This window comes from Erithacus rubecula (assembly GCF_903797595.1).
Source record: "Erithacus rubecula genome assembly, chromosome: 18".
Taxonomy (NCBI): Eukaryota; Metazoa; Chordata; class Aves; order Passeriformes; family Muscicapidae; genus Erithacus; species Erithacus rubecula.
The window spans coordinates 8,761,052-8,787,403 of record NC_136670.1 but is presented as its reverse complement, the minus strand read 5'-3'; the positions used below and the strand labels follow the sequence as shown (position 1 = coordinate 8,787,403).

Below are 26,352 nucleotides of genomic sequence, written 5' to 3'. Positions count from 1 at the left end.
CTTCCCGGCCGACTTCCTATTTCTGAAAGTGAAACTGGTTCGTCTGGTGAGACCAGTCTGCAGGCGGGACGAGTCTGCAGGCAGGAGTCCCACGCTCAGACCTACGGGCACATCTGGGAGACAGGCACAGCTGGAGCTGCTCTCGAAGAAGGAGAATGGCTGTTGTTCCATTTAATCATTATTTTAAAGTGTGCTCTTTGCTTCTTACCAGAGCACCATAAACACAGCTCTCTGTTCTTCAAGCAGCTCTTGTCACAAGTGGCTGACTCCAGTTAATAGTCTTCATCTCACTTGTGTGGGAGGATATTTTTTTTTTTCCACAGGACATTAATTGCATCCACAAATGTGGGAGAGTTAAAACGGAATTAAGGAAATAACCTTAGAAAAGATCTGAAGTGTTTGGATATTTCCTGGGTGGATATCGAGGGGCTTATAACACAAGATCCTTTCTTCCTTTGGTCCACAATGACCTCCCAGAGTTTCCCCACTAGAGCATTTGCTTCCACACACCAATTCCTTGTTGCAGAGCATTGCTAGGGAATTCAAATCCCGGATCCACCAGGATCTGGTGCTCATTCATCTTCCCTCAGAGATGGGATCCCCTCAGAGTCAGGAGATCTTTGCCTGATGCAGGGCCTGAATCAGCCTCAGGAGCTTGCATGGCATCCACGGCCAAGCCCTGGAATGCAACCCCAGCTCTCACCGTGTCAGCACAGCCACACTTCCCTGGTCACACTCAGACACTGACATGCTCCAGCCCCCTCCCAAATCCCACCACCCACAGCCATAGGACAGAGATTACCCCCTCACATCTTCCATCTGCACTTTGGGCCACCTGAAGATTGCTCTGAGAAATCCCAACTCCAACCCCACCAACCCCTACCTGGACTCATTTAACTGTTCCATCTAATTAGTGAGAGTTTTGTGCCTGGCAACTCCACTCCTGGCCTTGAGACCATTATTTTGATCCTCCTCTGCTTGCAGTTGGTCTGTGTAACTCATTTTGAGTGTGTAGTTGGGATTTGAGAGAGGCTGCTTAAAAAGAAATATTAAAAAATTTATTGATGACTGCAACCATGTGGAGTATGAGGAACAAGCTGGAGCCACCCTTGGGTCAGCACCTCTAGACATTCTGCATCCTGGGTGTTCCATGATGGTCAAAGAAATTGCAAAAGGATTTCCTTGTGTGGGTTTTGGACTCAGCAATTTCCTCACCCTCTCCCTGGCAGAGATGCCCAGGGCAGGAGTACAGAGTTTCTCAGCATGGTCTGTACATTCCTGAACTGGTGAGAATTAGGAAGAAAGGGAGAATTTCATAAAATATTCTGCTCCCTCCTCACCCAAGTAGCACCTGAATGTATGGGTAAGTCCCCCAAGGTCTGCCCCTGCCCAGCTCACAGCCTCACCCCCAGTGCCACACAGGGATGTGCAAAGTCTCTGTGGATTTTTCTCCTTTCAGCATGAGGAGAGGAACTGAGGATGGAGCACAGAAGGGTTTGCAAACCTAAAGGAAGGGACACCTCCTCTGCTGTCCTTCTGCAGCCCTTGTGACAAGTGTGCTCCTCACATCACACTCCATCAGGAGCACAAGGGGCTGCCTGGTTATGCCCTGAAAAAAGATCTGATCAGATCCAGCAGGGAATGTTTGTGCCTCACTCTTTTGAAGGAGGTCTCACCAAACTTCTGCTCTGCAGGAGGAGACTGTGAACTGATTTACCTTCAGTGACCTTTGCCAGATTAGATCCTCCAGTGGTACCAGCGATGGACGAGCACAGCTGATTTCTAACACACAAGGCTTTGGATCTTGATTTGCACCTAAATGAAAGAGTACTTCCAAATGACATCCCTGAGGACTAAATACTGCCTCTGAGCTGGGCCTACCAGACATGCAGAGCACAGACTCACCCCTGCAAACCTCTGTCTGCACAGGACACACTCAGCCCTGTGCCAGGAAAGAGATGATAAACCACAACCTTTTTCTAGTATCTTTTTTTTTATTATTATTATTATTTTCCTATTCAGTTCCAGGATCATCCCTGCTGCTTTGAATCCCTTTTGGTACTATAAAACACCTAGAAAAAATTAAAGAAAAAAGCATGTTCATCGAAGTTTCTGGTCCTTGTGCTGTGGGAAAGAAAGTGGGAGGATGCAAGAAAAGTGATAAAGATAAGGAAGACACAGATATCTGATGGATCAAGTAATTTCTCTTCAGTCCCTGTGACCAGCTACCAAGGATGTATTAAAAACCATTTGGGGTTGTGGTGAGTACACAGGGACTTCAGTTCTAGCACCACTAAAGAGCACCAAAAGCAGCAGAGCTGCCTGCACAGCCCTGGCTTGGCTGCAGAGCACCAGGGAGCCATAAACACAAACAGCACTTTGCATCCACCGTGTGTCAAACACCACAGCGTGGCCTCCCAGCCTAATTGACAGAAACCAGCAGCTCCCCTCCACTAATGAGAGCACCCATTACACCTAATTAGCTGAGGTTCTGTTCCAGGTCCTGTTACGTTCACACTCGGAATACATCTCCCAGCAAAGAGCCTTTTTGGAGGGAAAAAAATGGAAGAGGATCAAAATTCAAATTAAGCCCTTAAAGAGGAGGAAAGTTGGAGAATGCAGATCATGTTGAGGAAAATGGTTTTGAGGAATGGTACATGACCCTGGGGTCACGGGATGTGTCACTTATCACCAACAACTGGGAAAATACAGCTGGAGATTGAGGGTGGCCATGGCACCCCATCCTGAGACACCCAGCCCTGAGGGTCCTCTTGCTCTTTTTGATGGCATCAGAAGATGACTGAGGTTTCTCCTGGGCTTCATGTTTCTTTATCTTCTGTTTTACTGATTTCTCCAGATATTTCCTGTCATCACAGTGCATTTGAGAAAGGTTTAGCCTCTTAATGAATTGTTTTGGATGAGTGTCCACGGGACAGTGCAGACAAGGGTTGGTGGGTGATGACTGCAGTGCATGGGAAGAGGAGCAGAACAGAACAGTGGCATTGAAGCAGCTTCAATTTGTCTCTGTTTCCTGGGAGCTGTGGAAGAAAGAGGCACCTTGGCAGACTTTGGGCTGTCACCATCCCTGGGAGGCTGACAGGGCAGGAAGGGTCCAGGGGCTGAGGGGCTCGTAGACAGTCAGTGCAGAGGGTTCAATACAGGCAAATACAGTGGTCCTGGGACAGGGAGTGGTACAGGAGGTGTGAGAGCAGGCACAGCATCAGGGGGTCTCATGGTGGCTCTCTGAGCCCTGTAGGGGTGGGTTTGTCTGGCTGGTGGAGAGCAGGAGTGCAGGTCACAGGGCACCTGGAATGGCACAAGAAAGCACAAAAGCTCTGTAGGAGCAATTGGAGGCAGTGAGCTGTTTGTAAGTTCCTGGCAGGTCTGGGGCAGGAAAACCTTTAAACCCACAGTGACACTTTTAAGGGATCCTGTAAACCCAGGCCTCAACAAGGATCTGAAACAATGGCAAGGAAAAGCCAATTCATATATCACACTGCACTCTGTCACATTTCTGAAGCAGAGTCACTGTTTGTGTGGAAAATCTGTAAAGACTAAAACACCAAATCATGCTGATAAACAGCCTGGCCAGCCTCCAGGCTTTGCCTTTCTGCTTTTTGCTGTGTTTATCAGCACAGACCAGCCTTCACTTCCCTATCCTTTAATCTAACTTCCAGAGAATAAATGCTCCCCCTAGTACTGACTGCATGGCAGAACTGCACTTCTCAAAACTCCTCTGCTCCTGTCCCTGAAATAATAATTTGCAACATGTAAAACCCATTCACCACCTTCTCCAGACTGGCAGCTGTTCAGCCTCTCTGCAAGGCTGCAGGGATCTCCATGGGAAGCAGGAGAAGGGAGCTCAGGCTGTGTTCCCCATGCCCATGAACACCTGGACTGGAGTTCTGCACAGGACTGTGTCACTGCTGGGTAGCAGTGGGAGTCCCCAGGCTGGCAGGGGCTGACAGGACTTTACACAGGCACCTCACAGCTGTGCTGCCCTGCCTTGGGCTCAGCAAACACAGGACTGCAGCCTTCAGGAGTGAGGAGCACAGTGACTCAGATGGGCAGGGGGAAATCTCTGCCAGTTTGTAAGCAAATGATGGATTGCTCCATCTGCCCAGATGTCCTTGTTCCCCTGGGGAGGAACCAGTCCATCCACCCCATCACTGAGCTTTGTGATATCCCTCCCCACAAAGGTCCTTTCGAGGCTGTTGGATTTGGGGTTATGACATTAAATGTTGTTAGAATAAACCTACCCAGAGTCCCAGGAGAATAGGCCCAAGAGACCTCACCCAACCTACCTGGTCCATCCTATACTTATGTCTTTCCCCATCTTTGCCAAACCAGTTCTTAAAGGACCTCCAGGAATGGATACATCACCACCAGGTCCCCAGACAGCCCATTCCAGTGAGTCACTAATCATCACCAGCAGAAACAAGTGTCTAACCTGCTGCATTTAAGTCTATTACCTCACGTCCCATTCATCACCTCCCTGCTCCATTCCTCCCTGCATGGGAACACTGCTGAGGTGTGCCCCACACTGACCCTATGGGACCCCAGCCCAGAATAAACACACTGACCTTATACAAAGAGACAACATGGTCATCTTTTTCTCCATTTATCCCCAGTCTTCCTGCCCTGTCCACGTGTGCTGGTGTTCCTGTGGTGCCACCTGAGCTGGCTCTCTAGTGCATTCACCTGGGGGTGAGAAAGCAGCAGCTCTGAGAGGAGTCTGCACCACTGCACAGGTAATCTTTAACCTGTCCCAAATGCAAGAAGCAAATGCTGGCTCAAGCTTTCTTTGCTGAGGTTCATGACTCCATGAAAGACAAACATTGGGGCACCAAGTTTTACCTGTTTTCGTAGGGAAGTGACTGTCTTCTGCAGTTCAGCTACAAGGGACTCGAGATTCTCTCTGGAGGAAGGGTTTGGAGAAGGTGCCTCGTCTCTGGAGTCAGGGATAAAAAGTGAAAGGGGTTATGCAAGCAGCAGCTTTCTTGGTGACAGAATCATTTTGCCTTCTCCAAGTGAGCATCAAAGGGAAGGTCCCAACTGCAGATTCACCTGCCAAGAGATGCCAGCCAAAGAGCCCCTTAGCCCAGGCATTTACACATCAGAGTTGGGCTCTGCACTGAAGTGTGGAGGACTGGCTGAGCTCAGCATCTCTCTACTGATCCACCCCTGACCCCAGACCTCTGCAAAACACCAGATTCAGAGGCCTGGGTGGACTGAGTTATTAAAATTCCTGCTTCATAAAATGGAAGTGGAAGGGGTAATACTGCACCTGGGCAAGGCAGGCTTGTGCTTTGCAGGGTTTTCCTCTGGGTAGCTGAAGCCAGGAGACCTCTTGCTTCGGAAGCGCTGCGAAAGAGCCCTGAACTGCCCTCGTGTCCTGCAGTCTGGGGAGGGAGGGGAAGGCCTGCAGTGAGCACTGGTGCTCAAAGCAGGACTGTGAATTGCAGCAGCACGAGGCAGCACTGCCCTCCTGCACCATCCACCCTGCACACATCTCTCGGGCAGATGGAAGGAGGCAACAAAGGTGTGGAAAAGGGTGTGCATCACTCAGGGATTACCATGTCTCAAATGGACATCTGAACCAGAATGCAGCCCAGAGGGACCATGGCAGCATCTGAGGTTTAATGGCAGAGATGTAGGCACCAAAACAAATCAGCGAAATGTCACATGATGGGGATCATGTCCTGTTTCACTCTCTCCCTCAGCCAGAGACTAAAACTCTCAGTGAGGTGCACTTTTAGATAGATTAAATAAAGCTAATAGAGTTAACAGGCTTCCTAGACAGATGGCCAATGTCCCAAACCTCTCAGGGTTTAAGGAACATTTGGATATAATAATAATTAAGACATAATTAATAATTTGCTTTAACTTTTGATCAGCCCTCAATTGGTCAGGAGGTTGGACAGGATGACTGCTGCAGGTTCTTTACAACTGAAATATTCTATTCTATTCTATTCTATTCTATTCTATTCTATTCTATTCTATTCTATTCTATTCTATTCTATTCTATTCTATTCTATTCTATTCTATTCTATTCTATTCCATTCCATTCCATTCCATTCCATTCCATTCCATTCCATTCCATTCCATTCCATTCCTATATTCAGTTCTCTTTGCACCCATTTGCCAACACAAAGGTCTCATAGTACAGCCAGCAATCAGCTACAATTTCATAAAAGCTGCTGTGGCATGTGACAGGTGCCACCCAGGGTGATGCCCACATCAGTCAGTGCCACAGCATCTCTCCTTACCCTCACAGCAGTCCTGCCACAGGCGGAGGTCCACGGCAGGAATCTCCTCACAGCTGACCATGCCCTGCAGGTATGATGCCACCTGGAACACATCTCTCTGCAGCTGCTGGATGTGGTCACTGTTGTCACAGATGACACGGGCCAGGGACGCCTGTCTGATCTGAGTCAGCTGTGCTGGTGTGAAGACTCCAGGGTTCTCATACCAAAATCTGCAGTGGGGTGTAATCACAGCCTGACTCAGCAGTGAGTGAGTGAGTGAGTGAGTGAGGCTGGGAGAGGAAGAAGAGCTCCCTGACATCTGTGTGGCAGCACCCACACCCCTCAAAATGAGTGTCTGCTCTGGTGTCAGGTAGCTGCAAACACAGATGGCTTTTTCTGAGCCCACAAACCCCCGTGCTCCTGCCCTAAGTGCATCACCAGGCAAAGGTGTCTCATTCACACAAGCAGCAAACAGGGGTTAGATAGAAGCTCCTGTGGACATTTTCTAGGATTTTCATGAGTTATTGGGAACATCCTCAATGATTCCCAGTGTACTGCAGTGAAATGAGAATCATTAAATCAAGAAAGGATACCTTGACAGTAACTGTGACAAGTGTTTTTTGGCAAATACACTGGACAGAGAACACTGTTTCTCATATCATAAGACAATAAATAATAAAAAAATTACAGATTCTGCTTCTTCCTGTAAGACAAAAAAACCTCCCAAAAAGAATACCAAAGGATTTGGATGATTCCAATGGCAATACCTGTCTCCATCCCTCAGCCTTCTGAACTGAGTTGTTAACAGGCACATCAATGTTGGTCCCACTCTGGTCCCTGGGACAAGATCCTCCACCATCAGTGCTGGAAACAGGTCAATATTTTTGGTAGTTCCGTATAAACTGCAGGATAACAGAGATTAAAAAAAAAAGTTGAGGGTCTCAAAGAGTGGTGATAATATAAATCTGATACCAACATAGAAACTTGTATGTCATGAACTCATCTGAACAATATTTTGAATGGTTTTATCTAAAAGACAATAGGATAAAGACCTGCCTTGGACAAGGCTGCCAGGGCAGATAGGACGCAGTTTAGTCTGACTGGAAAATAGCTCCAAGGCTTAATCTACTGCCAAACTCCACCACAGCAGTGCCTGACAGCATTCCACCCAGAACCAGACTGATCACTCTGAGAAACCTCATTTGCCTAAGCCCATTGTTAAACCACAGTTATTACCCTATCTTATCTGTGGGGGCAATAGCTGGGAAGGTTATTCCATGGGTGTACTGGAAGAAGCAGGAACTTTTCACTGACTGGTCTCCAGTAATTTTGATCCTTCCACATCCAGGTTACAGTACCTCCTGAGCTTTTCTCTGATCTCCAAGTTCTTTATCTCATTCCGGAGGTCCTCAAACTCCTGCGCAGAGGAGAGATTGCAGAAGACCCTGAAGTCGTTGTAGGGTGGGATGCCGTGGTCTCGCCCTCTCTGGATGTTGATAGCAGCCAAGTCCAGTGACACAGAGTGCGCCATGGAAAAGAGTTTCTCCGTCAGCTCCATGTTGAGGAGTTCAGAGGGCACCCGCATTTTCCCCGGAACCCCAAAGAGCCCACGGAGGAGGGGGTCGATCCCCCCTTCCTGCATGATTCTGAAAGGGGAGAAGAAGGCCTTGTGCAGGGGGATGTGGCCTTGCTGGATGGGCTGGAAGGTCTCGTTCAGCCGGTACAGTATGGGGTTGATCAAGGTGTGCCCGAAGCGGAAGGCGGCCGTGGCAAAGGCGTTGAGAATCCCCGCGTTGACATTGGGGTCGTAGCCTTTGTACTCGCCCAGCATCTTCATCCCAGCCTCCCCGAGGACCTTGGGCAGCCAGTGGGCATAGGTGATGTGCTGCATCTGAGCACCCACAATCTTCCGTGCCTCGTGGTACAGGAGGTCCCCGTCCCAGTGCGGGTTGAGGGCAGCCAGCTCAGTGGCGACGCGGTTGTGCTCCCTGAACCACAGCGTGTGCATGGCCGTGAGCCCCAGCTGCTCGTTGGCACGGTGGTCTCCCGCCAAGAAGCATGGCACAGGGCTCTCATTCTCATCCCTCATACATTCCGTGGGTGGTCCCACAGCAAAGGGAAGGAGGTGTTTCCCCGAGCTGGGCACAACTTGCCCTCGCTTCAGCAGCCCTTTCTGGCCGCTCAGATTGCGCAGCTCCCGCGATTCCTGCTCCGTGCTGCCGTAAACGTTGGAGGCGTCAATGTAGGATGTCAGGTGGTTGATCTGCTCCCTGGCATAGACAGAGTTCATCAGCAGGGAGGTCATCCCGCTGCCGCACACGGGGCTCGAGCGCACAAAGAACATGCAGCGCCCGTTCCGCACGCGGGGGTCGTTGGCGGGGACCGCGATGGAGAAGCAGGGAGGGTCGTTGCTGCACACCTCGCTGCAAGGGGCTCCGTCTGAGAAACGGGACATGCTGATGGCTGCCACTGTCTGGTCCATGTCGTGGTCCAGGAACTGGCCCCACTGCATGAGCATGTGCGTGAACTGGTCGTCGGGAGTGATGGTCTCGGTGCCGATCATGGCAGTGGAGACGAGGCGAGGTAGAGGAAGGGGCAGGTCCCTGGCGTCTTCTGCCAAGGAAAACCCTCGGGGGAGGTTAAATCCGTTCTGGTAGGCGGGTTTGAGGAGCCTCTGGAAGGCCGTGAGGGATGCTCCCCACATGGGGTGCTGGAGGTTGTTACAGGAGCCGTCGTGGGTCCTGTACTTCTGGTGGAAGCAGATGTCGGAGCAGTTGGGCGTGCGGCGGTGCGCGGAGCATCCCGACAGGTTGGCGATCATGGTCAGGTAGTGAGGGGACACCAGGTCATTGTAGCGATAGCCTGCAGAGGGAAGGGCAGAGCACCAGGTCAGCATCACCTGAGCCTCCTGATCCCCACTGTGCCACAGACAGCTCTGTGTGAAAACCCCTGTCAGGATGGGCATGGGATGGCTGGGTGTCTGAGCGTGGTGCTGCTGTGGAATTTATGCGAAACAAAGGAAGCACATCAAGCCCACAAAGCAAAAAGGAAAGGGAAAAGAGTTTAACAGCACAGGGCTGAAAACCAGAAATGTTGTGACTGGCAGAGCAAACTATGGGGGTGGTCTTGGTCCCTATTCTAGGTTTGTTTTATGGCTCCCTGGGTTATTGCTGCCACCACGAGCTCCATCACCCACCCAAGCCCTACGTGACGAGCAGCAGGAAGCCGTGGGTGACTGCCAGGGCAATGCTGCACCATGTGAAAGCGCTGAATGATGCTGCATTGTGTGGATGCTGACAGGGCAATGAGGAGGAGAGGCTGGCAGTCCAACCAGCCCAGACCAGACCTGCTGCCTGGAGAGAGACTCCTTGCACCCTGGAACACATCCAGGCAGGAAAAGATATTTACAGGCCCCAAACACACATGCCTGCTACATGATGAATCACACGTATAGGTAGAAGCACACAGTGTTTGGGAATGTTTGGTGTAGATCAAGGAAGTGCCAGGCAGGAAGTTTTGGCGTGCAGCTGCTGCATGATTGGACTTCATTAGGTATTTCTGGTGTTACATTGCTTTGTTGTTTGCTATCTTACCTGCATAGAAGGAATTTGAGCTGGTGGCACTTACCTGAGTTTGTAGCTAAGAGGTCAAAGCTGTAGAGACAGAAAAGGGATATCCCACTTCCTCTATAAGAGCACCCAAAAACCTCAGGGTTCACAGCACTGTTCTCATTACCATTTGGAGGGCAGGAAACATCTCAGACCCTGCTGTTAAGGATCTGAACTTCAGACCCACAAGGATAGTCCTTTATCAATTAGATGGTCAATATTCTTTTAGGAATAAGGCTTTTATAGCCATCTAAGAAACTTTTACCAAAACAGGGAATTAAAACATTCTCCTGGGTATCAAATTGGTTCAGCGAAAAAAAGACCAGCCCTTCAGCTGTTAAATAAAACATGAGATATGGAAAGAATTGCCACCTAGACAACACATTTCTTGATATACCCAATATTTATCAGGATTTTTGATATACCACTGCACATTTTTTACTGCCTGGATGTCTACATATCATTGTTTTCATTTCATCCTGCGCAGAAAATCAAGAAGGGAAATGAAATCTCTCATACCTGTGACATTCATGTCCACAATCAGCCCTTGCTGCACGTGTTCCTGGATCAGCTGCAGGGTCCTCTCAAAGATCTCCCCTGCCCTGGCTGTCTCGAGGGTGTAGGGGTCCCTCGGGTAGCGGAACAGAGCCAGGAGGTCGTTGGGAGTCTTGGGGCGCCTGTTTCCAGGAATTAAAAGTGATGCAGGATCATTAAAATTAATCAACTCTGCTCAGGGCAGTGAGACCCTACAAGAGGCTCTAAGCTGGTCTAGTGCATGACCCCCAAATTAGTACATAAAACCATGTGCTTGCCTGCACATTGCAGATGATTAAAGAAAGGATATTTTTTTCCCCAGGAAAATGCACATATTTAATTCCTTCAGTTTCTCTGGGTTTTTCTATGATAGCAATTTATTTTTTCACTTTTCAACAGCTGAAACCCAGAGGGTTTTTGGCTTAATACAAACTATCCATCCTTCCAATAAAAACATATATTGGAGCAGAAAAGGAGGGAATCATATTCACTTGAGAATTTATTTTTTATTGAGGAAACGGTTGGAATTTTTATATTATTATTTCTCTCCACTCTCCACAAAGTCACTTGCATTCATAAAATGACTACTGTGATTATTTTCCTTTTTACTCACTATCTCCAGAACTAACTCCAGCTGACAAAATGCAGATAGAAATGACATAAGAGATGATGCTCGTGTATCTCATTTTTCCAGAATCCCAAATCTGTTGGGAAGCTCTATCACATCCTACACAGTGCAGCTTCAACCTCCAGCACTCGAAACAACCCCGTGCCTTCCCTTTGCAGGTTGCCAGGGATAAAGCTTTGAGAAAGCTTCATTTCTTGTGGGGTTTTTTACCATTTTTCTGCTCTAGGCACTTTCCACACTCACTTGCTGAAGAGCTCAGTCCGTGTGGAGTTGATGGCGTGGTCCACGCTGCTGATGGCCTCGCGCAGAGACGTGGCCACAAACGTGTCCCCGCTCCGACCCACGTCCGTGGCTGCCCAGAGCACAAAGAAACAACCAGACAATTTGCTTTGGTATTAATTTGCCCTCCCAGCTCATGAAAATCTGTGCAGCAGCTCCAGAGTGACCTCAGTGCAGAACAAACCGCGTTGTAAAACGAAAAAAAAAACGTGTTTTCGTTTGCAATACGAACACCATGGTTTCATTTTTTAGACAGATATTCCGAAGAATGTGAGCTGCCTGAAAAAGACTTTCAGGAGATGTCTGTGGGGACACATTCAGTGTTTTCTCCTGTAGAGCTTTGCAAAAAAAAAAAAAGTCTATTTTGGTTAGTGGTTAAATGTAAAAATCACAGTGAGTTAATCCAAAATAATATATCTTCTTTCCACAAAGGTGCTCCTCAAATTCATGAAATTAATTTAAATATATTGCTCATACATAATTTTCTGTTTGTAGAACACTTCACTTACTAATTATCGGTAGTAATTAGTAGATATTTATGATAATAATAGTTCAAACTTATGTTAACACATCTGCTACATTATTTAAAATCAAAAGTACCAAAGTTGTTGTTGGAATACCTTCAGAAGTAAAGTTTAAGATAACTACAGGATGCATTTTTAAGCCAGGCCCTTTGTCACAGCTGAACAAACCAGTTCCCAGTTGGCTACTGCTCTATGCTACAGCCAGCTGGTGAATGAGGCACCAATCAAGAATAAACCACAGAAATTATCTCAGGAATTATTACAAACAACAAAGACATTTCTGATCATTTTCAGCTCCTTGCTTACAACCCCTGTATGGAAAATGTTACTAAATTTATCTAATAAGCGATTCACTATCCACTCTGGCTATTGCTGGAACAGCTCCTTACTTATATTTTAAACTTTTTTGTTTGCCTTTGATTTCTTTTTTCCTTTGCCAGTTTTCTTACCCTCTAAGAGGTACAATTTCCACTCCTGACCTCTGGTTTGACCAGCAGAGGAGAGCTACTCCTCCTTGTTCATTACAGCTTCCCTAACACACAGCAGGAGATTGAAAACCAGACTTAGCTCCCATTCCCAAGAGTGGTGAATGGACTAAGTCTGGATTTGATGATCTTGGAGGTCTTTCCAAGCCTTACTGATTCTGTGATTCTGTGATTCTATGACAGAGCAGACATTTAAACCCCTGTATTTGCAGCAACAATGTTGTTCTGCTCCTCCCTTCCCTGGTGTGTGAGATTTCGGTCAGATGATGATTTGTGAGCAGGGTGGCACATTTTAATAAGTTTCTCCCTCCAGCAGAGGCAATAACTGCATGGACACTGAGCAGCTGGGCTTGCAGGAGGAGGTTTAAGACAACACCTTTGGCTTTGCAGGGAGCAGCTGCAGCTCAGCTGAGCAAACAGCGAGGGGCAGCTGGGAGGTGCATGGGGTGACTCTGATCCAAGGGATCTGTCTGCAAAGAAGCTGCAGAAATCATTTCTCACACAGTTATCTGCTCAAGGTGTAGCTGTGAACAGAGCACAGCACCTCCTTACACGGGAGGGGAGATACAGTACCAGTGATGGTGAGCTGCATGGCACTCGAGGTGAAGCCAAAGGGGTTCCTTGCTATGCACTCGTATCTGCCCTGGTCAGCCACACCCAGGTCCTGAATGGAGAGGGTCCCATCCTGGCTGATGTGGAACTTGCCACTCTCTGTGATCTGGATGCCCTCCTGTTGCACCATCAAAAGAGAGAAGATGTGTCAGAGCTCGGGAAGTTTCTCACCAGCCCAGCCTTCAGCAAACCCAGGGATGGATGTGATGAACTAATGTGGCCACCAGATGTTAGCATTGCTCTTCTAGAGAAACAGAGAGAAGTTCAAGGACACCTGTTCCTGATGGCATCCACGGTAAGGGGCTCAGCTCCTTCCCCTGGCCAGGCCAGGTGGTCCCCACAGGACACCCCACAGGACACCCCACAGGACACCCCATACAGACACCCCACACAGACACCCCACAGGACATCCCACAGGACACCCCATACAGACACCCCACAGGACACCCCACAGGACACCCCACAGGACATCCCACAGGACACTCCATACAGACAGGCTGGCTGGATTGATTCCCAGGCCCTGATGCCCTCACAGAAGTTTCATGGTACAGAATTAAGTTGAAATGTTCTCACTTTTAGGACAACCTGAAACTGATGGATTTTTGCTGGCTTTGATCTGCAGATCCCATCTTTTGCTGGCTCTGACAGCATCACTCAAACCCAACATCTCAGCCTGGCTGGGGGCAGAAGGGACTTTGGGTTTTACTTTTTCATTCACCTGCTTCTTTACATTTTTCTGCTGCCCTGCCACAACCTAAAGCTTGTTCTGCTGCCCTCTCAGGCCCTTTCCCTCTGCTCCCACTGCTGGTTGAGCCCATAGAAAGCTGCAAAGAAAGAAAGTTGGTTCATGAAGTTGGTTCATGTCCCACCAGAATTTTGTGGGGTAAGTGCAGCTCAAACATTTTCTGTGCTTGACTGTGCTCAAAGGTAACAAGGGAAGGTCCCAAGTGTTGTACTACAGAACAGCAGGAAAAAAGTCAGAAGAACTTCATCTAATGAATTCTTGGAAAGAGCAGCAGGCTGCTGTATGATTTTGAGGGATTGTGGCTTTGCCCCATCAAACCTGGAGCCAACAAGCTTCATCCAATACTATCAGCAGGAATTCTGGATATAAGGACAAACCACTTAGAAAAAAATAAATTTTAAGGGTTTTGTTTTGTTTTGTTTTCCCAGGGATGGTCAATCCTATAATGTCACTGGCTTCAAGTGTCTCTTTTTGAAGGAAGAACAGGAGACTATTCACTGCAAGGCTTTGGGCCTGAGAAACTGCAATGTTCTCTTAAAAACCCCAAATCAGTGAAAATGTTGGTCTTCATCCACTTGTAGTGCAAAACTCATGAAGCTGGGAGAGGTGTTGAAGGGGAGGGTTGTTTAATCCTCCCCCAGTGATGGGAAATCCCCACGTACCTTGACCCACGTTATGGTGGGGCGAGGGTCTCCCTGGGCAGCGCAGGAAATGGAAACGTCCTGGCCTGTCTCTGCCACCAGGTCTTGGGGGGGATGAAGGAACACTGGGATCACTGTGCAGCACAGGGAGAAAAAATGTCACTGGGGTGAAAAATGCATGAAGGAAAATAGAGAAATATGCGTGTGAAAAAATATCTCAGCATGGGAAAAGCGGAGCTGCTGCTCGCGCAAGGGCTCTGCAGAGGGGCAGCAGCTCTCTGTCTCACTACCTCTCTTCATAAATTTATGCAATTTATGTTCATTATTTTATGCTACTCTGCACCTCTACTTGGGGCAAATACACAGGAATGTGCTGCATCATTTAAAGTCCTGAATTCAAAGGCTTTCTAAAAAAGATGCTCCAACTGAAACAGGGATCATGACTTGCTTCAGGAATTACTGGGTGAGGTTCTCTCAAAGTGTTAATCAGGCCAGATTAAGTAATTATATTGATCTTGCTGGTCTTAAAACATTCTGTGAGTTCTGTGCTTGAAGCTTCACTAATTTCATGCTTTTAGAGAGTTTCCTTCCCTTCAGATTGTCATTAGAAAACCCCGCTCTGTTTGTGAACAAGAAGGGAAGTTTGCTTATTTAGAAGAATAATTTATGAGGAAAAAGAAAGAAAATTAAGCAAAAGCTTTAAAAAATAAGGAAAAAAATAAGAAATTGGGCTTTAATTAAGCAAAAGCATCTCCGTGTGATTTGTGTTTGTTACAGAGTCTTGATTTTAGAAAACTTAAATTTAGATTGAACCTATGACCTGGTAGGGAATGTTGGAGGGGAGGGGAGGGGAGGGGGGGGGGAGGGGGGGGGGAGGGGAGGGGAGGGGAGGGGAGGGGAGGGGAGGGGAGGGGAGGGGAGGGGAGGGGAGGGGAGGGGAGGGGGGGGGAGGGGAGGGGAGGGGAGGGGAGGGGAGGGGGAGGGGGCGGGGAGGGGAGGGGAGGGGAGGGGAGGGGAGGGGAGGGGAGGGGAGAGGAGAAGAGAAGAGAAGAGAAGAGAAGAGAAGAGAAGAGAAGAGAAGAGAAGAGAAGAGAAGAGAAGAGAAGAGAAGAGAAGAGAAGAGAAGAGAAGAGAAGAGAAGAGAAGAGAAGAGAAGAGAAGAGAAGAGAAGAGAAGAGAAGAGAAGAGAAGAGAAGAGAAGAGAAGAGATTAGTGGAAAAGAAAACCTGCAGCTGGGAAAAGTATTTTTAGAAAAGTCTTGTGAAAAACAAAGGCATAGATGATTTTACACCAATGAACTTTATGTTTATCTATTGTAACCAATGAACAAAGTGTAAACTTTGCAGAGGGTGCAAAAGACAACATGATTCTGTAATAAACGGGACATTAGCCTTCTAAACGCAGCGTGCCCATGTGCACGTCATGCCCACCCCAACAGTGACACCTGTTTACCCCAAAACCAAAGCTCTGTCCCAGCCGTGCCGCCCCGCGTGCCCGGCTCACCTCGCGGGGTCACCGAGAGCTGCACGGGGCGGGAGGTGCCGCCGATGGCGCTGATGGCGTGGCACTCGTACTGCCCGTGGTCGTGCAGGGCCACGCGGGCCAGGCGCAGCGTGCCCGTGGACAGCACGCTGTGCCGCCGGTCGCTGGGCAGGGGCGCGCCTGCGGGGACAGCAGCTCGTCAGTGCCCTCTCACCGGCACCGCCCGCCACACAAAGGCGGTTTGGGTTTTGCGCGCGCTTGGGGTCTGCTCGCGGATCTGGGCGCTGTTGTTGTGTTGTGATGTTGTGTCCTAACTCCAGCACTTGTACCACGAGGCAAGTTCCTGAGGGACTGTTCTGATCTTGATTCTTATGGGAATCAAGGATAAGACACCTTCCCAAGACGCCTTCCCAAGATGCCTTCCCAAGACACCTTCTTAATACACCTTCCCAAGACACCTTCCCAAGACACTTTCCCAAAACACCTTCCCAAGACACTTTCCCAAGACACCTTCCCAAGACACCTTCCCAAAACACCTTCCCAAGACACCTTCCCAAGACACCTTCCCAAGACACCTTCCCAAGACATCTTCCCAAAACACCTTCCCAAGACACCTTCCCAAGACACCTTCCCAAGGCACCTTCCCAAAGCACCTTCCCAAGACACTTTCCCAAGACACTTTCCCAAGACACTTTCCCAAAACACCTTCCCAAGACACCTTCCCAAGACACCTTCCCAAAACACCTTCCCAAGACACCTTCCCAAGACACTTTCCCAAGACACTTTTCCAAGACACTTTCCCAAAACACCTTCCCAAGACACTTTCCCAAGACACCTTCTTAATACACCTTCCCCAGATGCCTTCCCAAGACACCTTCCCAAAACACTTCCCCAAGACACCTTCCCAAGACACCTTCTTAATACACCTTTTTGGTTTGGAAACAATTGTTTCAATATTTTCTCTATTTCAGGAGAAAAGCTGAAAACTAAACTGCTTCAACAAACCCAAATAAAATTTTCAAAGTTTTTCAGGTTAGCAACTTTTTTCAAAATATACTTCATTTTCCTCCATTTATTTATCCTCTACTTATTCACCCCAAATACCAAAACCCCCCATGCTCTCAAAAGTGGCTTAGAGATGAGCAATGCTGCACTGCTTGCCCTCCTCTTGCCTTGCTTTTAGCATGTGAAAGCACTGTAAAGCTCAGTTGATTTTTTATTTATGGACTGCTGAGTGCAAACCTGGTTGCAAAGCAGTTATGAACCTTATTTCTTGTCACTGTGCTCCTTTCCACATGCCTAAGATATATTTTCTAGGAAGAGGAGGAAAACAGGTTAAAGAAGATGGAGAACATGCTGGCAGAGCAGAATTTCAGCTGGTCCTTCTTAACTCTGTGTCAGGGCCATTGCTGTGGAAGCTGGAACACAATACCCACAAACTCTCCACAGCCCTAAACCATTAATTATGGCTTGTGAAGCATAAGGAAAAGTTGGAGGACCTCTGGGCCAAGCATTATTGGCTTCTGTCCCAGAAAGTGCTGGATGAGATCAGTTCAGTGGAGCCAGCATTAACAATTATTTGAGACTTTAAAAGTTCACCACCACCTGTTGTCCCAAAATGCTTTTTCCTAAGCTATGAGAAAACTCTGAGGTGTGCCAGCGAATGGTGCCCTTCTGCAATGATCTCCCCAGGGACAGCAAATCAAGGACAATGACCCAGAGTTGGCACATGGTGGTACTGCAAAAGGAAGTGATGCAATCACCAATCCCAGAAGTGTTTCCAAAAAAGTGTAGATTTGGCATTTTGGGACATGGTTTAGTGATGAACATGGCAGTGCTGGGTTAAGGGTTGGAATTCATGATCTTAGAAGTCCTTTCCCACTCAAACAATTCTGTGATTGATATCCACTGACCTGGAATGCCCTGGCCTTGCCTTTTCAGAAGAGATGGGAAGCCACTGCAGGAAGAATGTGAGGCTTTCCATGGGATTCATGCTGATGAAAACCATCACACTCCTTCCTCGTGGCAGAGACTCCAGATGCTCCTTCCTCAGTGCCTAACACCATCCTTGGTGATGTACAACACACCTGCTAGTGGGACTGGGTCTGTGCTGGTCACAATTTGTCCTGTGCCACCACTGCAAGCCTCCACCCTGGACCAGCAGCTCAGCTGCTCCCACCCACACCCCGTGGATGTTGGCATGGGAGAGAGAAGCCACAAGCCAAGCGAAGCAGTACCTGCCCTTGTCCAGGTGATCACTGGGGGAGGGTGACCTTCAGCAGAGCAGGGGAAATCCACACTTTGTCCCTCTGTTACTGTCTGATCCGTGGGAATGACGAGAAACCTGGGAGAATCTGGATGGAAAAGCAATGACTGAGCATCAGGAAACACTCAGGCAGCAAACTCAGGGGCTCATGGCAGAAGAACCAGGCACAAGACTCAAATACACCCCGCTGACCAAATGCTGCACCCTAAAAATGCACAGAATGTCCACAGGGTCAGCCTGGGAGCCCTCACCCTGCACTATGATCCTTGCTGTGGCCTGGATGGATCCCTCAGAGTTGCTGGCATTGCAGTTGTACTGCCCCTGGTCCGAGAAGGTGACATTCTGAATGAAGAGTCCCCCAGAGCTGGTGATGGTGAAACGGGAATCCTGTGGCAGAGGGGAGCCCGTGCCAAGGGTCCAGCTGATGCGGGGGTGGGGGTGCCCAGAGACCCCACACTCCAGGGTGACACTTTCCCCAATCAGTACTTCAGTGTTCTGTGGCTGGATCACAAAGGTGGGCTTGGCTGGAAGGAAAGGAGAGCTTTAGGAGCCAGCTCTGCTGCCTGCTCACTGATGGGCAGAAGTTGCTTGGACTCCTGTGCAACCCAGTAATCCACCCTGGTTCTTCCCTGACACCCAAATCCTCACTGAGAACTGCACCCAGCATCTTCCCACCACCTCCTCACACACACTCACTCAGTGCTGGAGTATCCCCACGCCTTTGTCCCCTTAACCCTTGTGCAGAATTCATCCCAGCCTTCAAACTCCCTCCCCATTCCCAAATTATCTTCAATTTCCACATATCCCTTTTCCCACTCCAGTGGGAACCCTTAAGCTCAGGCCTTGTTTGGCTATCACCTCTCTCTCCCCCAGCACACCCAGAACATCTTGGCACATACAAAGCTGGGACTGGCTCTGATTTAGCTCCCCTCCCACCCCCAAGCCCAGCTGGGTCACAAAGGGGTGCACAAAGCTCAATTACACGGGGAGCCAAAATAGCGCAGCACGACTTCTTGTGTCTTGGCCTCGCCAGCAATGTTCTTGGCCATGCACTGGTAGACGCCTTTGTCCGACTCCTTGGTGTTCTGGATCATCAAGGTACCATCTTGCAACAGGTTCAGGCGGTCATCATCCTTCATGTCAATCTTACTACTGAAAAAACAGCCACAAACAGGCAAAATCAGAAAGGGATAAAGGCTGCTGGTTCCACTGGGGGGATCTGGGGGCTCTGCATTGCAGCAAGTTGGTGTTTCTTGGAGCTATTGTGAGACTTCATGAAATCTGCAGCAAGAGTTGTGATTCACAGCACTGAACTGCAAGTCCAGCTCTGATTTGCTCCCTGGGTGAGCTGCTTTTTCTCTCCCCACTGATTACAGGACATTTACAGCCCGTCAGGAGAGGACTCTGTGCCCATGTCACAGCTGCCATTGTCAGGGTGTCCTGCCCCAAAGTCTGTTCTCCTTACTCACTAAGTGCAGATTTAACAATTAATTAATACTGTTCTTGTGTGCAGCCTTTGCTACTCACACTTGAGGCTCAAATGCCTCAGAGGAGTAAAAAGCTCTGAGAAGTCACCATGGGACCCCAACACAGCTTGGACTCCACCCCAGCCCGAGGGCTGTGAAACATCTTCCTTCTCTCTGCAATGACCTGAGAGTCCTGGATCCCAGCCCGTGGCAGAAGGTCCCAGTGCTGCATCCCGTTTGTCCCAGCATGAAGGAATTTTGGATGGCTGCAGATGATGGAAAGGGAAGAAGGGACCTCTCTCCCCCTGGGTCAAAGGCTGAACCCACTATGCAATCTAATCTGCTTGCTGGGCATTTATTTAATTCCCCTGGTGTCTCCTCACTCCAGCCATATCTCGTTTGTTGAACATTTATTATCATTACCCTTCTTACAATGCTATCTTTGGGAGCCTGCCAGCATTTCCCTAACAAAACCTTCCTTCCAAAGGGACTTAACTCAGCCATAAACTTTGGCTCTGGGCTGAAACTCTGCCTGGTGGGGGTTTTGCTGAAGAAGCACACATTGATCATTTTTTATTAATAACCGAGCCCTGCTCAGGCTTCACCAGACAAGAAGCTCATAAAGCAGCAAAGCAGCTTCACTTCAACAGTGGGCACAGAATATTTTATTGTGCAGCATTTCCCAGAACACTTTGGCATCTAGCACACAGCCTACACACGAATTTGTAAATTCTGTCCTTCAGTGGAACACAGCAATTTTTCTCTTTGGAAAGAAACCTCATACCTAGCACGATCAGCCTTTAGTGAGAAGCATTTCAGCAGTTAACAAATGGCAAGCATGGTGGCTGAGAGCAACATGAAACACTAATTTTATTTTTTCCTGATCAAAAGACAACTGCTTTCAGCCTGCAGAGTATGTTTATAGGAAAGTTATAAGCTCTTGGAATCCATTACAAACGCAGATGAAGTATTTCAAATGCAGATGAAAACACCACTTGGATTACGTGGTCACCAGAGAATGCTGTTAAAAGGAAGGTAAATATAACCCATGAAATAACCATTTCTTTTTTCTTCCTTTTTTTTTTGGTTTTTTTAACATTGTGTGAAACAACTTTTTTAATTACAGGCAGGCATTGAAGAGCTCAGTGCTTGAAAACCTTTGCCACCCCAGGTCCTTGCGTGTGACTTACTTGTTGTGCAGCCAAATAATGGCAGGCTTTGGGTTGCCTTCTGCCCTGCAGGTGAAATAAACTGTGTTTCCCAAGAGCACATCAACGTCCTGGGGTTCTGAGGTTATTCGAGGCCTCTCTGCAAAACATCATTTGAACATAACTCAGTCCAAAGCAGCACAAAACTACCCAGTTGGGCTATGGTGGGGCACACAACACCCATCCTGCAGTGCCCCAAGAAACAGGCACAGCAGCATCCACTCAGAGCCACCCAAAACTCACTAACACCTGTGTATATCAGGAAGGAATGGCATAATTCACCTGTAAAGGCCCTGGGGAATTGCTGCTGTTCTTATTCCCAGTGTGTTGGGCAGTGGATCAGTTCCCACAGACCTGACTGTGCAGTGGTTCATTATAGAGCTGCTCCCTGTCTCCCCCCAGAGAAGCAGAGAAGTCAGTAGCATCCTCACTTGGGTTGTTTTTTCTGCCCTTGGCTGCCTGCAGCTTCCTGCTCCACCTGAGCACAGAGCCAGCTCCCTGCAAGCCACACCACTTCCTTCCCAACAGGATTTCATTCATCATGGCCCTAATTCATCATCCTATCCCTATCCAGCCAAGCCTTTCACTGTGTGCTTCACTTTGAGATGTACTCAAGCAAGTTAAACAGTGAAAGGATGTGCTAAAACAGAGAGGAATTTATGGACAAGCCCTGGAGTGCTTGATCTTGGTTCAGCAAACAGTTTACCCATTTCACAATCTGCATGCTCACCAGCAACCCAGTACAACCAGCTGGATTATTCCTAGAATTGAGAACCTGTCACCTCCTCCAGTGGAAGGTCAGTGTCCTCACTCCTCAGATCACAAGTTAATGTCTCAGAAAAGACACCCAAAGGCAAACCCAGCACAGCCCAAACCCAGCACAGCCCCACAGTACAAAACTCTGACCCGGGGCAGATTTGCCCTGTGGCTCACAGCTGCTCAGAGCCGTGGGTTAATGGCACCAGCAGCTTTCAGACTGACTCAAATATCAGCCACCTGCATGGGCAGAGCTCTGTGCTCAACCCTGTATCATTTGTCTTCCCAGCTGGCACAGCACCACAGTGAAAGCCAAGTGCCAGCAAAATCTTCCCACCAGGTGCTCTGGCTAATTTGACAGACACCCCACTGTGTTTCCATGCTAAACCAGAACAAATTTGCACTAACAGCTGTACTGTGGCACTGGGAGTGTGATGGGGACAGCTTGTTATGTGGCACAGCCACTCCATGTGTCCCCAGCTGCTTTCCCTAAGCCCTTCCTATCCCCCCTCCCTTGAGGTCATGGACCCATTTGTGCCAACTCAACTCTTTGCATGCCTCTGCCCTAAATTAAGCTGTGAAATGGTCAACATTAAAAAAAATACATATGAAATCATAAGAGAAAAGCTGAATTCAATGGAGAGTTCTTCAAAATCCAGCTGAGCTCACACATTTGGCTCACAGCAGGGCTATGCACAGCTGGACTGGCATATCCAGGAGGGATGCTAACAGCCAGACCATGTGGGTGGAAATTTCTTAAACTGACTCTACCAGCAGCAAAGCACCATGAACTAGAGCCAATGTTCATGCCAACCTCCACTTAAAAAATCAGAGATTTGTCTTTTTTTATATGAAATAACAAATTTTGGGATTTTTCAGAACAAAACCTAGTTTAAAAATTTAAATTTAAAGAATGACAGCCTAACAAAAGACATCAGTTACACCACAGCCAAACACAGCATTCAGCTCTATATCTATGATGCTCCCCTCTGATTCCCAGTTGTGTTTCCAGCCCCTGCAGCTCTCTCAGTGTTTCCCTTCTGCTCAGCCCAATGTGGGGTATTTCCTATGGTTCTTGGTTTAACCACTTTTGCAGCAGATCCTTTACCAGCCCTACTCTATGCATACAGCCAAGACAACACCCTCTAGACAAAATAGACCTCCAACACCTCTGGGAATGTCAGCTTGGGTTGGTTACTTCCAACACCTCCGGGAATGTCAGCTTGGGTTGGTATTTCCCATTTCAGCAGTGAAGGAGAGCGAAATCAGGATGCCAACAGAGGGAAGAGGGAGGAAGAGAGCTGGAGGAAGCAATTCCCAGATGCCAGGCCAGCTGGAGGGGCTGAGGGTGGAGTGAGGGGCTTGGCCTGTCTCACCACAGTTGAAGTGGTGCGCGGTGAGGGTGGCGATGGAGCGGCCGTGCAGCTGGCGCGGCGCCTCGCAGCTGGCGGCGCTCTGGACGCTGCCCTGCTCCGCGTGCTGCCTCAGCAGCTCTGCCAGCCACAGCAGCTCACAGTCACACAGCAGAGAGTTGGAGTCCAGACGCCTGCAACAGACAGCAAAAGGCAGCTCAGTGCTCAGCCTGCAGCTGCTGGGCTGCCTCCTTCTCCGGGTGCAGCAGGGGAAGGGTCACCTGTGTGGTTTGCCCTGCTTTTGATTGTATCCCATGGGGAAATTGGAGATGTCTTGTTGCTACAATGGTTAACTGGGATGGTTAGATTTAAATGAAAAGCTACCATCAACCATTCCAGTTTCAGATAGAAATGAGTCAGTTAAACTGGATTGTGCTGTTTTGGACTACGTGAGATGCTGAAATGTTGGGTTTTACCTTAGGATGGAGATTTCAAACTTTACTGAATTCTGTAAGAACTGCCTCTGTTACAACTCTTCTCTTTCTGTGTGGATGGGATCAAACCCTTTCTGTAACCAGCTGTGAGGGGTTGCAGCATTTCTGCACAACTGAAAGAACTTTTATTACTGCAGCACAAGCCTGAGCCACAGCAAATGGAGCTCCAGTGACCTCCCAGTGCCCCCTTCCCTGCACTGACCTCATTCCTATGAGCAGTGCTATCCATGAGGATAAATAAGGACTACAGAGGGATTAGTTTGTGCCTCCTTCCCCACTGACAGTTTTACAGTCGATGGGTCTGGGCCATTGTGATGGTTTTCAAAACCAGCACAGCCATCCAAAAAAAAAAAACAAAAAACAAATCTAACACTTTCAGGATCACATATTTGAGAAAGTGAGATTTCACACAGGGCCATGACCGAGTATTTTATAGACACCTCAGCTTTTTCTCTGGCACCTACAGACAGCATTTCACAAGATATCCCCTGTTAAAGAGAAGTGAAGCATTTTACCTGCTTGCAGAAATCTCTGAGGGCTGCAGTGAGAAATACATTATTTTATTGTGCTTGAAAATCATGGCAGAACACCAAAATTATTTTACCTTTTGTATTTTTTTTTCTCCCAAACACATAATAGAACTTCTTTCCAGAGATCATAAAACCAAAGCAAGAAACAAGTAAGTTTAAGATGACAGGTTATGTGGGAATGGCACCCTGGGGAATTCCTGCATGGAAAGGGAATCATGCCCCTTGGTATTCCTCTGACTAATTCCAATCTAGAAAACAAGTCTTTTCTTTTATGACTATGACTTTTCTTTCCATGTTAGATACTGATCTACAGACATGTTCAAGGTTATATCTGTGAGCTGGACTTTCTACATTTTTCAAGGATGTTTTATGGGTTCAAACCATTGTCAAGACTTTCCAGGAACATCCATTCCTGTGGCATTATTAAGCTGTAAGCTGATTATAATTAGACACTAGCATAAAGAAACTTCTAACTGCTTAAATAAGCTTTCAGGTCCAATCAAAACTGTTTTATAAACTTAGCAGTGGCCTTAGAAGTGCAACAAGGAAAAGCTTTGCCAACCAGGCACATTCTTCCTCAGGTCCTGCCCATCTGATTGAAGATAAACAAGTCCTCTTTGCAGGCAATGTTTTTCACTTACAGCCGTTTGAGGGATTCCAGTTGAGAGAATGTCCCTGGATGAATCCTGGAAATCTTGTTGTTGTGCAAGAATCTGCAGTGGGAGAAGCCATGCCAAAACATAATTCAGCATTTGCACTGTGAGGATGATAACAATTCAAACTGTGAGTTTGAATGCAAAGGCTGCTCATCCAAACAGAGCTCAGTTTTTAAATTCCGTGTTTGTTTCCATGAGCTGGGATTTCATCCCTTGGTGGGTGTGATGTAATATGCCACAGCCAGAGCGGGCGTGGGCTGGAAACTGTGACTCAGGATGTGATGGAGCAGATTGGAGCTGGACCCTTCCAGTTTCTCTGCAAAGGGAGGGAAAAGGGCACAAAATCCCCCCAGACTGGAGCCACCCTCTGTTTTCTGGGCCTGGGTCAGCTCCAGTTTAGAAGGGACTTTCTGCTTCCCTGTGCAGATGATGTGACAATTTTACAGGGGCAGCCATTGGACAACCCCTTCATGTAGTTATTAACCCAAATCCATGAGCAAATCTAACTCAGACATTCCACCTAAACTGGGCTTATCTCTGAACAAAACTGAGGCAAATTCTCACTTCCAGAATCTCAGCACACACAGGAAACTCTCCAGATCTTGGGGAGAAATCCTGATTGTGCTAAAATGCACAATCTTAGTGGGGACAAAAAGGGCATCATTATTTCCCCATTCCCATAATGGTGGGGGGATTTATTTGTGTTGGTTGCATCTAAAACCCATAAGAGACCATTGATGAAAGAGATGAGGCAATTTTAGTCAGCAGTGGAACAGGAGAGAACACAAAAGCAGCACAGCCTGAGAGCAAATGTCTGCACACACACGTGTGCACCAGAGTTCAGCCTGGTTGCCCAGCCTGGAGGCTGAGAAACCTTCCCTTAAAATTTAAATCCAGAATTTTTGTTGGATCCAATACAGTGACTGAGATCAGTCATGTACTGATCCAGGTCTGAATTTTCCTAAGGGTGTGGGATCCCACGATTTTATTTCTTTGGCTTGTATGGATGTAAGGCACATTTCCACCCAGTCCAGAAAAGTCTGCTGGTTTCTCCATGGAGTAGAAGCCACACATGGACTGTTGTGCTGGTGGCTCCATTAGTGGTAGAAGCAATGCTGGGGAGCAGGAGACTCCATTTCCTTACTGCTTTCAAGAAGGATGTGTGTTTTTCTTGTTAGACTTTCTTCTGACTTTATCCCTTTTCCACCCCCTTTTTTTGCTCACTCTGCCCAACAGTGACTAATTTGCTGACCTTATGCTCAGAGTAAAATCCCATTTGGCTTGACCAGCTGTAGGACTTTCTGCAGATTTATTCATATTTAGATGGAAACCTGAACATAGCATAAAATGTGAAATTCTCTTCACATCCTCAGTCACTCTCCTACTTGGCAATTCTGTAAAATCTCTTTCTTTATTGAAGTTTCTTTTTGCATTTTGTAGATCCATGCTACCAAAACTGCTACACTAAATAAGGAGGTTTTCCCTCTTCTCCTTTCTCCTCACCCTCTCAGTCCCAAGAAAAATCCCATCTTTACTCACAGCCTTTCAAGTTTAGGCAGGTCACTAAAAGTCTCCAGTTCCAGAGTTTCCAGGTTGTTGAAATGCAGGTACCTGTGACACACAAATCACATAAAAATCACACACAAATCACACACAGGTTGCAGTTTAGGAGACAGATCCCCCCCAGATCAATGCACCAGTGCCTCCCAGCTGGTCCCCACTCATCTCAGGGCAGGTGAGAACCAGAATCCCTGTTAGTGCCTCCAGTTTCCACATGCAAACACAGTAGCCAACGTGGCTTTTCTGCTAATACAGACTAATATTTTTTAGTTCCACTA

The 26,352-nt window shown here is 47.9% G+C and overlaps 1 protein-coding gene across 1 annotated transcript in view; it reads right to left on the bottom strand.

Annotated features, from left to right (window-relative positions):
- Window positions 1-2,007: 2,007 nt before the first annotated feature.
- The window catches only part of LOC306809821 (peroxidasin homolog), a 43,408-nt gene continuing 19,063 nt past the window's right edge, over window positions 2,008-26,352 (bottom strand). The window contains exons 5-23 of the mRNA XM_079321703.1: window positions 26,054-26,125; window positions 24,500-24,571; window positions 22,859-23,028; window positions 20,709-20,826; window positions 19,035-19,204; window positions 18,304-18,576; window positions 18,024-18,140; window positions 15,808-15,966; window positions 14,326-14,438; window positions 12,880-13,036; window positions 11,262-11,370; window positions 10,376-10,533; window positions 7,607-9,110; window positions 7,016-7,150; window positions 6,270-6,478; window positions 5,288-5,402; window positions 4,858-4,951; window positions 4,584-4,701; window positions 2,008-3,306 (exon numbers count right to left, since the gene is read on the bottom strand). Coding sequence (XP_079177829.1) covers window positions 4,606-4,701; window positions 4,858-4,951; window positions 5,288-5,402; window positions 6,270-6,478; window positions 7,016-7,150; window positions 7,607-9,110; window positions 10,376-10,533; window positions 11,262-11,370; window positions 12,880-13,036; window positions 14,326-14,438; window positions 15,808-15,966; window positions 18,024-18,140; window positions 18,304-18,576; window positions 19,035-19,204; window positions 20,709-20,826; window positions 22,859-23,028; window positions 24,500-24,571; window positions 26,054-26,125 — 3,841 coding nt within the window. The 3' untranslated portion in view covers window positions 2,008-3,306; window positions 4,584-4,605. The remainder of the gene's footprint in view (window positions 3,307-4,583; window positions 4,702-4,857; window positions 4,952-5,287; window positions 5,403-6,269; window positions 6,479-7,015; window positions 7,151-7,606; window positions 9,111-10,375; window positions 10,534-11,261; window positions 11,371-12,879; window positions 13,037-14,325; window positions 14,439-15,807; window positions 15,967-18,023; window positions 18,141-18,303; window positions 18,577-19,034; window positions 19,205-20,708; window positions 20,827-22,858; window positions 23,029-24,499; window positions 24,572-26,053; window positions 26,126-26,352) is intronic.